Genomic DNA, 13,691 nt, shown 5'->3' with positions numbered 1-13,691 from the left:
CTTCTCTTCTTTTCTCCCCTACCTAGGTCCCTCTAGAAAGTTCTCTGGGCTGAAGGAGCTAATGTGAACAAAACTCCTGGGGCTGAGTGAGAGTCAGTCCCAACAAAGGGAAGTCTAATTTGGAGTCTTCTGAGACCATCAACTAGGCAATGCTTGCGAAAAAAGGTGGATGCTGGTGATGGAAGGTTGTAGTGTCTCCATTCCTAAACATCTATTTGTGTTCATTGGGCCCTTCACTTTGGAAAGCCTGAGATGAGAACCTGTGTCCCTTGAATCTACAGCATAATGTTAGGTGCACTGGCCTGGGGAAATGGGAGCAGTGCTCAGTGTCCTTGCCTGAGGCTCCCCCAGGTGGTCAATGTGGGTATTACCGCCTTTCTCCTCTCAATGTCCATGAGTCTAGTGACAATTACTGATCACCCTCTCAGTTATGCTTCCCTCATAGCTTAGTGGTAAAGACTCTGCCTGCAGTGAAGGAGACCCCAGTTCAATTCCTGGGTCGGGAAGATTCCCTGGAGAAGGGATAGGCTACCCACTCCAGTATTCTGGCCTGGAATATTCCATGGACTATACAAAGAGTCAGACTCAACTGAGCGACTTTCACTTTTCTCAGGAGTAAGCACCACCCAGGACTTGAGGGACAGAGAAATGCATCAAAAGCCCCTGGCACCTGGCTCAGAAGAGAATGGGCAGCTAAGGCCATGAGTACTGTATGACTGAGGAAGGGCTTAGATGGCATATAGGGCAGGCTCTGTGGGAAGCCAGAAAAGAGACACCTTCATGGGGGAGAAAATGATGTTGGAGGTGAAGATTGAAAGCAGAGGCTGCAGGCCCGGTTGTGCAGGGGAGTGCTGCTCAGGAGCACAAGGAGCTGCAAGCCTAACTTGCTGGGGTTGGTGGAGGGACAGAAGGTGAGGGAGGTCACAGAGAGAGGCATTTCAGTTCAGTAGAAGGGAGAGCTTCTAACACCAGGCCTTCTCACCCAGCAAGCAGAGAGGAGGCCGAGAGTTCCTGTCAGCGGGTAGAAACACACACGGGTTTGGAGGGTTGTGGCCAAAGGCCTGAACCATTCCTGTGCTGTCTGCCGAGCCAGCCTCTGCCTTGGTTCCAGTCCTTTCCCGGTTTGGAGTCAGGGGCCCCACAGATGGAGGAGCTGGCCATAGGCAGCCCCCATCCCAGGCACACACTCTGGCCTCTGCCCCCTTGGCTTGTCCCCTCTGGACCCTCAATCCAACTCAGGCTTCTCTGCAGCTGCTGGCCCCCATCCCACTGGCTCGAATTCTGTGTTGGGCCACAGTCATGTTTGAAAAGCTGATGACGGCTATGTGCCTCACTTGCCAAAAGACACACACTCACAGATGCCCCAAAGGCTGCATCCAATTTATGGGGTTCACAAGACCTCCCGAATCCACACAAGAGTGCCAGGCCTGGAACCTCTGCTCCAAATAGGCCCGCTGGCTGCCCTGTTCCCCATTCCTTGGGCTGCTTCCTTTGCTTGCAGCTGTTATTCTAGGATGCCAGGCCAGGCAGGTGGTGACCTGTTTCCTGAGCTCTGCTCTCTGCTGTGGGGATACTGGTTGGCTCTGCCTGCAGGGAGCTCCCAGCCCGGGTGGGGAGACCAGAGGAAAGACAATTTCCAGTTAGGAGAATCACGGTAGCATGCATGACAGGGGCAGAGAAGGTTGGCTGGAGCATGGCAGGTGTCAAGCCAGGGGAAGAAACTGGCAAGGTGGGCTGGGCACAGGCTGTTATGGACAGGCTGCAGAATGGATTCAGGAGAAAACTGGGCCCCACTAAAGTGTTTTTGGCAGAAGAGAGGCAGGGTGTAGATCTGTTTTAGGGGAGGACACCTGGATGGGTGTAGAGTCTGGACCAGAGTGGGCAGATAGATCAGCTCAGCAGTCTCAGTATATCAGACCCAGGTGTGGACAGGCCAGGGGCGGAAATAGGTCAGTCCGGCTGGGGAGGGGAGAGGGCCTGAAATGAGAGAGTTCCCCAATGGATGTGCAGCATTGGGTCTGTAGCTGTTCCCAAGCTTGGAAACAAGGGCCTTCCCTCAGGCCTGATTCTGCAGACAGAGGTGCCACGGGGGAGAGGCACAGACTGGGTCAGTTACCCAGGGGTCATTTTAGGGATGTGTGCTCCAAGGCTATGGCGGAAGTAAAGAAAACAGGATGGTGAGGTCGGCATGTTCAGCCTTACAGGGGCTGAGGTGAGGTTTAAGCTGGACTCACTGACCTGCTGGGAGACCACTTCAGTGGTTCAGAACCAAAGGTGGGGCTTGTGAAACAGAATCAGTTCTTTGGTAGGCCCCCAGTTTCTGACAAGTCCCCAGGGTGTGCGGAGCCCGTGGTTCCCTGGTGGTCACACTTTCCCCAAACAGGTGGGGGTCCAGAGCATTTTGGTCCTCGGTGCTCCTCAGTGAGGTCCACCACCTTCAGTCTTCCCGGACTGAGACCTTCCTTCCAGTGGCTCCAAAAGTGGAGTCTTCCATTCTGTGCCCTGGCCTTCTCCCTCTCACCCAGCAGAGGAATCCTACAGCAAGCTGACTCCTTTTCAGGGCCTTCCACCAAGACTCCATTTCTAGTTCCATGGATGGCTGCATCACTGCTTGAAGTATTACTTCCTATCTGGGCTCCCAGGCTCTTTTTAGGGTGGCTAGAATGTTGGTGGCTTTTTGCCCCTTTGCTTGAACTGTCAATGATTTCCCAGGCTGGTAAGATAAAGTTCACCCAACCTCTTTAGCTTGACCAAACTCCTACTAGGGCTTCCCTGACAGCTCAGTTGGTAAAGAATCTGCCTACAATGCAGGGGACCCCAGTTCGATTCCTGAGTCAGGAAGATCCGCTGGAGAAGGGCTAGGCTACCCACTCCAGTATTCTTGGGCTTCCCTGGTGGCTCAGCTGGTAAAGAATCTGCCTGCAATGCAGGAGACCTGGGTTCAACACCTGGGTTGGGAAGATCCCCTGGAGAAGGGAAAGGCTACCCACTCCAGTATTCTGACCTGCAGAAATCCATGAACTGTATAGGCCATGGGGTTGCAAAGAGTCAGACACGACTGAGTGACTTTCACTTTCAAACTCCTACTGCTCCATGTTCCTCCTAGTCACAAGACGCTTCCATACTTCAGAGACACAACACACTGCTAACGAAACTATGACAAGCCTATGCCTGTGAACCTGACCTTTTACCTTTAAACACCATCTAGTGGCCTGTACCCAGTGACTCTTCAACCTACACAGTCTTGGCTGGAAGCCATGTATCCCTCCTCAGAACTTACACCACCTGGTCTTAATTCCTGCCTTGAATTACAGGGCCTTCTGAATGTATCTTAACTCCTTTATTCTAATTGCCTTAGGTCAAAGATCCTGTCTTATTTCTGTCTGTGTTCCCTCACCCTAGCAGTTCAGTTTCCCCCTAGGTTGGGATGAAGTTTGTATCACACACACTGCATGGCATGTACAATTCCTTCAGTTTATTCCAATCTCCCCAGGTGCCTCCCCACCCTTGGACAGAGGTAGAGGAAAAGAAAAACAAAACAGATGTCTTTAAGATTACATTTCAATGAGTCTGAGAAGAAACCAGGTTCTGTAAGAACAACAGGAAATAAAGAATGCCAATTCACTACATGTGCTGATTTTTAGGAACTGCCCTAAAGGGTTCTGTGAGCATGAGCTGTGAGGAAATAGCCCTATCTGTATCATCTCCAAGCAGATAAAGGAGGGGCTCTTCTCTGACCTTTCCCATGGCTTCCTGTCCACCTGTCCAGTGTCCCACCTTGCCATTAAAAGGACAAGAGGGCTCTGTGGATGATAAGAAAGGTGTACATGAAAGAATGCTTTATGAAAAATAATGCAGGCAGGCACAGCAGCTGTACCTGAGAGAGAACTCGGGGCATGCAAGGAGGTGAACAACCAGCAGTCTTTCCCCCCGCGGGGATTGGGGGTTTACAGTTGTTCAAGCTTTCTAAGCTTTTTCTCTCAACTCTGTATCTATTTGAAATATACATTTGATGCCTCACATAACTTCTGCTTTTCTCTAGGGTATTTGTCATCTGTGGCTCCTTGAACAGTCTACATGGAAATAAATCTAGGACCCCCTCCTCAATCAGCAAATGGCTGTTTCTTCCCTACAGCTTCTTTGGTTGTGCACAGGGGACTGGAATGATTAAGGAACCCAGGGGTGGAGAGAACACAAAACACTTAGAATAGGAAGCTGCTGCCTTGTTTTAAGAAATCGACATCCAGTCCCACGAAGAAGACGTGTCTGCTAATTTAACTGTCCTCTTGGTCACAGAAGGGTAGATGTGCTGTCATCAAACTGGCTGGGGGAGGCCTAAGCTAAGACAATCACTGGGAGGAGGTTAGTTTATTGGTCTCCAGGGGAGAGAGTTATCAGCTAGGGGAATGCATCGAAAGGCCAGGGCTGGGGGCGCCTCACATGACCTTGCGCAGGTGGTGAAAGCTCCGCACGGTCTTGTCCACAGCATCATCCATGGTGACCAGTGGCCGGTAGCCCATGAGTTTTTTGGCTTTCTCGCAGCTGTAGTAGTGGAACGTGCCAGCCAGTGCGACCCTCATTGGCGTGAAAGTGGGCTGAAGCTGGATGACAGGACTGATCACCATCACCAGGAGGGACACCAGGAGGGCTAGATAGTAGGCCAGCCAGTAGGGGATGTGGTACTTGGGGGCCTCGTAATTGAGGCCTGTCAGAATTCGGGACAGGAAAGTCCAGAAGGGGATGGGCTCGTCATTGGTGATGTGAAAAGCCTGCAGAGAGAACCAGAAACTAGGAACTGCTTCCCAGCAGTGTGGGGAGCGGGCCATGCTTGGAGCTCAGCTGTAGCCTGTTGGCTCAGCCAAGACCAATATTTTGAGAAGCCAGGGGCCGCTCCCTGCCTACCCACCCCAGTTCCTTCACAGGGCAGCTCAAAAGTAAGGTGGAGATTAAGCCCATACAGAGTGCAGCATTTCTCGTGGTCCTCAAGTCTGCAAATGTCAGCCAGTGAGTGACAGGCCTTTTGGGTTTGCAGCTACAGGCAACTTTCCGGGGTAGTGGGGAAGGTGATTAAGTTTAGCTGTGGGCCAGGATTTCAAGTGAAGCTTAGACTGTACTTGGGAAGGTACGTTGGTTATTTTAATAACTGTGTTAATCATGGTAAAGGATCTTATCTTCAGATGCTATGAATGGGTTGTATGACCTATTTCAAATGTGCTCCCTCCCCCCACCACATTGAGAATTCTGTCGGAAAAGGTCTGAAATCCAGGAGAGAAAAATGAGACCCCAATGGGGAGGGGATTCCAAAAGTGGGAGTGAGAAACAAGGAAGGGGGACCTAGGAGTGTGCTCTCCCATCTCTGTGTAAGAGCTGACCTTCCCTTGTCAGAGGGCTTGACAATGGCCCAGTGGGGTCCTAAGGCAGGTCTGCCAGGAAGCAGGGTCAGAGAAGCAGTGTGCCAGCAGATGGCATCACAGGGACACACAGGGGCAGGAGGGCCAGCCACTGTTGAGCGGGTGGAAGCAGGTGCATTACCTTCCCACCCAAGGCGGTGTCCCGGGAGAGGTGCTCCGCAGCCAGGATGTGTCCGTGGACCACGTTCTCCACAAAGGTAAAGTCTACCAAGTTCTTCCCGTTCCTGCAGGGGCACAAGGAATGAGTATCCTGTGCCTGGAGCACTCAGCTGCATGCGTGGCAGAGCCCCACAACCCACCTTGGCAATGCCAGCCCAGGGACACCTGGGCATCCATGAGGATGTGCTGGAGGCCATGGCTCCTGGGCCTTCAGGGCCAGAGGGATATTTAGGGGCCAAGCCATGAAGCTGAAAGCCCCTAGCCCTGCTTGCCCCATCCTGGCATGGCCTATGCTGGTGGTGTCTTCTCTGAGCCCCAGTTTGGACAGCAGCTCTCAACTTCCTCCAGGGCACTGTGGCCTAATGTGTTGCTCTGGCCTCAAGGGTTCTCTACTATCTCTTTCTAGTCCTGTGGCAAGAGGCTGAGCGAGAGGCAGGGAGGCAAGGTGGCAAAGCACATGGATAAGGGGGGAAAGAAAGGAAGAAAAGAGGATGAAGGGCGGACGGATGGATGGATGAATAGAAGGAAGGAGGGAAGGAAAGATGTATTGGGGACACAGAACCACTCTCATCACCTGCAGAGGCCCAGAGGAGGAATGTTAACACCTCCCCTTGCCTTCCTAGATGCAAGGAAAGTCAAGCCCTTGACCCTGGGACAATTGTTTCTCCTCTGAGTCAGTTTCCTGACTTTCCAAACATGGATACAAATATTTTTCTGGCCTGCCTGAGAGGGTTCATGGGGCAGAAATCCATGTCTCCCTGGAACCTGTGACTTTGACCTTATCTGGAGATGAGGTCTTTGAATATATAATTAGTTAAGATGAGGTTGCACTAGAGTAGGGTGAGCCTTAAACCTAACGACTGGTGTTCTTATAAGAGGAGGGATCTTTTGGAAAAGACACACAGAGAAAAGCATGTCATGTAAAGATGGAGGCTGAGATTGAAGTGACATGTCTACGAGCCAAGGTTTGCTGGCAGCCATGTGAGGCTGGGAGCAAGGCCTGGAACAGACCCCCTCAGAGCCTCCACAGGGAGCCAACCCCACCAACACCTGGATTTTGGGAGTCCTGGACTCCAGGACAGGGAGTGAACCCATTTTTCTTATTCTCGGCCTCATTTCTTGTGGCAGCCACAGGAAATGGACAACAGGCAGAAGACAAGCTCACAGAAGCAAAGGGCCGATGGTGACTGACCCTTGCTTCAGGGGCTGGGGGGCATGGAAGGGGGCAGTCAGGGGCCAACTTACCCAATCACGAACTTCATCTTGCCTTTCTTGGCTGCCTCGATGAGAATGGGGACCAACTGGGGGTCCCTTGGGCCAAAAATGCCATGAGGGCGGATGGCTGTGGTCAGGAAATTCTTCTCGGGATCATGGGCACCCAGGACTGCCTGCAGAAGAGTGAAGGGAGGGTGTGGGTTGCAGATATTGAAGAATTCTAGACTACTTCTCTGTCCCTTTCTCCACCCCAACACCCACATCTGAAGACACAGGACAGAGAGCTGGGTCAAAGCCAGTACGATACAACAGAAAGGACTGGCCTTAAAGTACAGAGAAAGAGGGTTTGTTTCAAAAGGAACAAAACTTCCCAAAGATCTGTTAGGTTGTTGCTAAAAATGGAGATCGTGATGAAGCGAGATGGCCCATGTCAACTCATTCTACTGCCTCACTGAGGGTTTCTACTCTATGGTGGCAAAATCCTTGCTCATGTTTTGGTCTGAGCGAGTTCAAGTTACTTGCCGACTGTCCACAATGATCGGAGTTACCCAAAGGGGTCTCATTTGTGTTGACTTGTTGGGTACTCTGCTGGAAATAAGGTAAGCCTATAAATGCCTCTGGGAGGCTCTCTGTGCTCCAAGGAGCAAGGGGACAGACCCAGGACTGGAGCTTGCAAATGGCGAGGCTTCCATCTCTGCACTGAGAGGCCTGTGGGTTTCCCAGCAAAGGAGCTCTTCTGGGACGTCGGAGTAATAGCAAACAGACGGGGGGGGGGGGGGGGGGCGGGCAGCCGGTGCTCAGACGACGCAGGGAGACTCAGGCCAATTCAGTGTTAAGCTTTGCTTCCATATGTACTGGCTATGAAAGGAAACCTCAGTGGGTGTGGTCCACTACCAACACCTGGGAGAGTCACTCACAGCTGCCCAGCTAAGGTAAGCTGCCCGTGACTGATGAACACCCATGGTCCGCAGTGTAGGGTGTCCTTCTGGTAATATTCTCCTGGACATTAGTCCTGGAGCTGGCGACTGTTAGAGTCCCCGTTATGTGGCCCAGACCACTGCTAAAACCAGGAGCTCCCTAGTGAAGCTGACTTGCCAAGTGGAAAACCACTTTCCCTTAAAATAAAGCAAGATCCTTCCATTGTTTGCTTTTTTTTTTTTAAAGAGGAGGGGGTGCAAGAGTACTAGGAAGGTGTATTCAAATGAAAACACACTTGAGTGTTTAGCTGAGTTTTGCTTGCTGCTTTGGATTATCATAAATTGTCTGATTTCTGGAGCAGAGGTTGAGTGCAGGCTCTAGAGCTGCATGGCCTAAGGAAGCTTCTGAATCTCTTGTGTATCAGCTGTCCTCAACTGTCTTTTGTAACCTGGTGAAGATCATAGTACCTGCCTTAAGGGGTCATTATGAAGCTTAAATGAAGCAATTCCCCATAAAACACTGAGGAGCATCTGGCTACATTAGGCTATTCTGTTACTATTTTTTCTGTTATCATCTTTTTTTTTCATTTGTTTTTATTAGTTGGAGGCTAATTACTTTACAATGTTGTCATCTTTAGAACTGAATTTCATCCACAAATTTTATTTCACAAGTTATGTAGTTAGGCTTCAGAATAGTAACATTCTATGTTCATAAACATTCTACTTAAGAATCTAAATCCTGCAAATGTTCATGGAACTCGTTTGTCACCGACTCAACCAGTTGTCAGGTACATACTCTCTCTTGTAAGATCTTTGTCTCTGTGTAGTAGTCAATTGGTTTCATGGCATAAGGGAGATCTTCAGTTCCATTCTTGATGTCAACACCCTCAAAGATGACACTGGCACTGCTGGTTAAAATGAGTTTCTGGCAGAGGAGAAAATTAGATGTAAAAAAAATGAGTCAGGAATGATCACTATATAAACACAATGAAGGTCACGTAGGAAAGGAAATCAAATGGCACATGTTTACTTTCTTTACTATGATGCCTTCCCTTTTCAGGCCTTCTTTAAACAATGCAAAGATCACTATCTTTTGCAGGTATGAGGATTTGAGACACATTATGGTATGACATTCTAAAACAGTGGATTTTACATTTTCCCTCGTTTTATCACAACTGAAGGATAGAAGACACTTCTGCTCCCAGCCTTGACACATCAGTATACACACACAGGCATGGTGAAATGCTATTTGACAGGAAGGTGCTCTCTTATGAGGGTCCCCAGCTTTCAGCTATCTGGTTACAGGAAGCCCATCCTAAACAGAACACCATTAGCTCAAATCACATCTCTATCACTTTTATTCAACATGGTCCTGCAAGTCCTAGTCAGCATGGTAGGATAAGGTAAACAACAAACTATTAAATATAATGATTTGTGAAAAGAAGAAACAAAACTATTACCATTTGCAAGTGTTGGAAATGTCTATATACAAAACACTACAAACATACAGAAAATGTTAGACTTCAGCAAGTTGCAGAGTACAAAACTGATACACAAAAATTAGCTGTGTTTCTATGCAGTAGCAGTGGAAAATGAAAGATATTTTAATCACCAGAAGTGAAGTATATGGAATAAATTTAACAAAAGATATACAGAACCTTTATGAAGTAAAGTAAAAGGTCTAATGAAAGGCATTAAAGAGAGAGAGAAATACATAGCAAGAGTCCATATTGGAAAAGATGTCCATTCTCTCCCAAATTAGTTTTAGGTCTGATGCAATTACACTGACATTTCCAATAGGCTTTATCAAGAACTTGACAAGCTGGTTCTAAAATGTGTATGAATGAGCAAAGGGCTAGGAATAGTCAAGCAGAACAGAATTGGGGAGTGACTTGTCCTACACTAGATACTGAGGTTCATCCTAGGGCAGGGCACAGGGGCCTGGGCACAGACAGGGCCACGGAGCACGAGAGCCAGAACAGGCCTGCAGAGACATGCTGCATAGGGCACTAAACATCAGGGAAGGGACGATGGTACAGTACATGCTGCTGAGCACCCAAACATCCTCAGAACATATACAGACAGAAATTCCTGGTGGATTAGAGATGTAAATGTGGGAAGTAACACTTTAAGCCTTTGAGAAGAAAAGCAGTCAATGATCGTTTCATCCCTGTTGAGAGAGATTCCCTAAATACCACATAAAACCCCCACTTCCTGCACTGCTACCCACTGAGCTATCCTGCCACTTCAGTGACTATACCATACTGTATTGTATTTCAAGACAAAGAAATCTCAAAAACATAATGCTGCAGCAAGAACAAGTGCCTTATGAAAGGAGGCAAAAAAGGAACCAAGAAGAAAGTGGTTGACCCATTATGACTGGTATGATGTGAAAGCACCAGCTATGTTCAATATAAGGAATATTGTGAAAACACTGGTCATGAGGACTCAAGGAACCAAAATCGCATCTGATGGCCTCAAAGGTCATGAAGTGAGTCTTGCTTATCTGCAGAATGACAAAGTAGCATTTAATAAATTCAAGCTAATTACTGAGGCTGTTAAGGGCAAAAACTGCCCGACTAATTTCCATGCTATGGATCTTACTCGTGACAAAATGTGCTCCATGGTCAAAAAATGGCACACCATGACTGAAGCTCATGTTAATGTCAAGACTACCGATGGTTACTTGCTTCATCTGTTCTGTGTGGGTTCTACTAAAAAACGCAAAATCAGATTCAGCAAGACCTCTTAAGCCCAGCACCAGTGGGGTGCTTACCTCAGTTGGGCAGCTGTGAGTGACTCTCCCAGGTGTTGGTAGTGGACCGCACCCACTTAGGTTTCCTTTCATAGCCAGTACATATGCAAGCAAAGCTTAACACTGAATTGGCCTGAGTCTCCCTGCATGACCTGAGCACCAGCTGCCCCCCATCTGCTATTACTCCATCTGCAAGAAGATGATAGAAATCATAACCTCAGAGGTGCAAACAAATGACTTGAAAGAGGTGGTCAATAAATTGATTTCAGATAGCATTGGAAAAGACATAGAAAAGGCTTGCCAATCTATTTATCCACTCCATGATGTCTTTGTTAGAAAAGTAAAAATGCTGAAGAAGCCCAAATTTGAATTGGGAAAACTCATGGAGCTACATGGTAAAGGTGGTAGCTCTGGAAAAGCTACTGGGGACAAGAGACAGGTGCTAAAGTTGAACGAGCTGATGGATATGAGCCACCAGTTCAAGAATTTGTTTAAAATGCAGACGTTTAATGGTGACAAATAAAAGATCTAATTTGTGGTTAAAAAAAAAAAACAATGTTGAGGGGGAAAAAAGCAAGTTGCAGGAAGGTATATTCAGTATATTATTTTTACAAAGTTTTAGAATTTCTGTTTTGGCTGTGCCACATAGCATGCAGGAGGACAGCAGTGACACTGAGGATGGGTAAGGACACGACTGCAGCATCACTAGTAACACTGTCACCTCAACGTTGTGATGAGTGTATGGGTGCTATATTATTCTCAGATCTTTTCTGTATGCCTGGGATGGTCGAATGAAAAAACAGCAGAGTGCCATTCACAGAGCTCCAGTTAATACAGGCACAGTAGAAAGTAGTAAGGAGTGTGAGATTTACAACTGTCACTTAATTTGCTCCTCCACAAGTAACCAGGGGCTAATAATGTTGCTTAATAGGTGAGGAACCAGATTTGGAGGACTAAGTGATGCCTCTCTGCTAGTAACTCAGAACTGAGAAGGTACAATATCCACCATAATGTAGTTTGCTGCATTGTTATAAACCCTGGTTCTCTGGATCACCATAATGGGGTACCAGCCACTAGCAAAAACAGTGCCCCTATCAGCCAAGCCCCTGATGCTTGGGGCAGTGACAGTGACATATGCCACAGATGCTTTGTGAACAAGAGAAGAGAGCTGTTGCCCAGCCTCTGGCGTCACCAGTTGGCACAACAAGAACAGGCAATGTTTGGAAAAATAATACGACAGTTCCTTAAGACAGTAAGGATGATCCTATATGCAAGACAGCAAAAGAGACACAGATGTAAAGAACAGACTTTTGGACTCTGTGGGAAAAGGTGAGGGGGACGATTTGAGAGAAAAGCATTGAAACATGTATATTACCATAAGTAACATAAATGACCAGTGTAAGTTTGATGCATGAAGCAGGGCACTCAAAGCCACTGCTCTGGGACAACTCAGAGGGATGAGGTGGGGAGGGAGGTGGGAGGGGGGGTTCAGGATCGGGGACACATGTGCACCTGTGGCTGATTCATGTCGATGTATGGCAAAAACCATCACAGTACTGTAAAATAACTATCCTCCAATTAAAATAAATAAATTAATTTAAAAAAATAAAAGCTTAAAAACAGAATTACTGTATGATCCAGGAATTTCACTCCTGGATATTTACCCCAAAGAAGTGAAAGCAGTAAGTGGAGCAGATTACTTGCATACCCATGTTCACAGCAGCATGATTCACAATAGTCAAAACAGCCCAGGAATCTACCAAGGGATGAATAAACAAACAAAATGCAGCATAGACCTCCAATAGGCTGTTATTCAGCCTTAAAAAAGAAGGAAATTTTTATTCCACTACAGCCTGGATGAACCTGGAAGGTGTTATGCCAAGTAAAGTTAAGTCAGACACAAAAGGGCACGTGTTCTATGATTGCACTTGTGTGGGGTCCTTAGAGGAGTCAGAGAGCAGGATGATGGGTGCCAGGCGCAGGGAGAGGGGGAGTTAGGGTTTAATTGGTACAGATTTCAGCCTCCTTAGGAAGATGAAAAAGTTCTGGAGATGGATGATGGTGGTGGTTGACAGCAATGTGAATGTGCTTAATGCCACTGAACTGTACACTTAAAATGGTTAAAATGGTAAATTTTATGTTTTATATATATTATTGATATTAAAAACATGTTTTTTAAAGCACAACAAAAAACACAAGCAATTTCTAAATTTTGTCACTCTTTAACCAAAGACTAATAAGGCTTAGGGTCTTCATATGGTTTGCTCAGCAGCTCCCAGGGCCGAAACTTTAGGCTCTTTGCAACACTTCAGCAAGCAGGCCTAGCTAGCCCAGGAAGTGAACAAAAGCCCTGGCCCCCACGCACTTGGGAAAAGCCATCACACATTCTTGACAGCACTCATTCCAGCTTTCCCCTTACCTGAACCCCAGCCTCTTTGCAAGTTTCAATGACATTCTTGGTGCCAATGTAATTCACTCTATAAAAGAGTTCCTTGTTGTTACTGAATGGTGGGGGTGATGCGCAGTGGAAAACTGTGCTTACACCTTTCAGAGCTGGGTACAGGTCCTGGAAAGCAAACAAAGATAAAAAAAAAATCACTCCTGCTTTATACAAGTAAACAGCCTCCTCACATTCCCAGGCTCCAATCTGGGGCATGAAGGTGTCTTGCCCTTTTATAAATCTCCAGTCAACACAGAAATACATTCTTACTGTAAAAGATTCAAAGACACAGAAGTATATGAGGTAGAAACCATACTGTCCCTTTAACCACCTCCCTCCCCACTACCTCGACCCCAATAAAAACTGGTTTGGGGCATAAGAAGCCTGTAGGATCCAGAAAAAGTTAACATCTGTGCCTTTGTGCCTCATGGGTGGTGGATGGTGGGTGCCAGGTGGGTGGGAAAATCCAGGGCACCTGGAGTTAAAACTCTTGGGGAAGATGAGCTCATAGATACAGATTATGCATCATATGAAAGTCCCATACTGCAAAAGACAGTGTAAATATCCTATACACAGGAGTAATCCTTTCTGTGAAACTAGACATACAACAAAGAGTAATCAGAGACAGATTGCTACAGGGAAGCAGAGCTCCTGAGAGAAATCATTGATTGCAGATCTGGGGCCAGAAACAGACAAGATAAGCCAAGAACACATTGTTGCACCAAAAAGTAAGTCCTATGAAAAGGACTCCAGAGTCAAACTGAAGACATGCCCACTGACAAAAGAAAGACAGG

General features: G+C 47.3%; 1 protein-coding gene and 1 pseudogene across 1 annotated transcript in view; one reads left to right on the top strand and one right to left on the bottom strand.

Moving 5' to 3' along the window:
* Positions 1-3,460: 3,460 nt before the first annotated feature.
* NSDHL (NAD(P) dependent steroid dehydrogenase-like) overlaps positions 3,461-13,691 on the bottom strand; it is a 33,050-nt gene continuing 22,819 nt past the window's right edge. Inside the window, exons 4-8 of the mRNA XM_061138048.1 lie at positions 12,877-13,023; positions 8,499-8,627; positions 6,816-6,958; positions 5,533-5,635; positions 3,461-4,769 (exon numbers count right to left, since the gene is read on the bottom strand). Coding sequence (XP_060994031.1) covers positions 4,437-4,769; positions 5,533-5,635; positions 6,816-6,958; positions 8,499-8,627; positions 12,877-13,023 — 855 coding nt within the window. The 3' untranslated portion in view covers positions 3,461-4,436. The remainder of the gene's footprint in view (positions 4,770-5,532; positions 5,636-6,815; positions 6,959-8,498; positions 8,628-12,876; positions 13,024-13,691) is intronic.
* LOC133051693 (small ribosomal subunit protein eS1-like) lies at positions 9,664-10,952 on the top strand (annotated as a pseudogene).

This window comes from Dama dama, chromosome X, assembly GCF_033118175.1.
Source record: "Dama dama isolate Ldn47 chromosome X, ASM3311817v1, whole genome shotgun sequence".
NCBI lineage: Eukaryota > Metazoa > Chordata > Mammalia > Artiodactyla > Cervidae > Dama > Dama dama.
The sequence above is the reverse complement of the archived record's forward strand: the minus strand, read 5'-3'. Positions and strand labels throughout refer to the sequence as shown.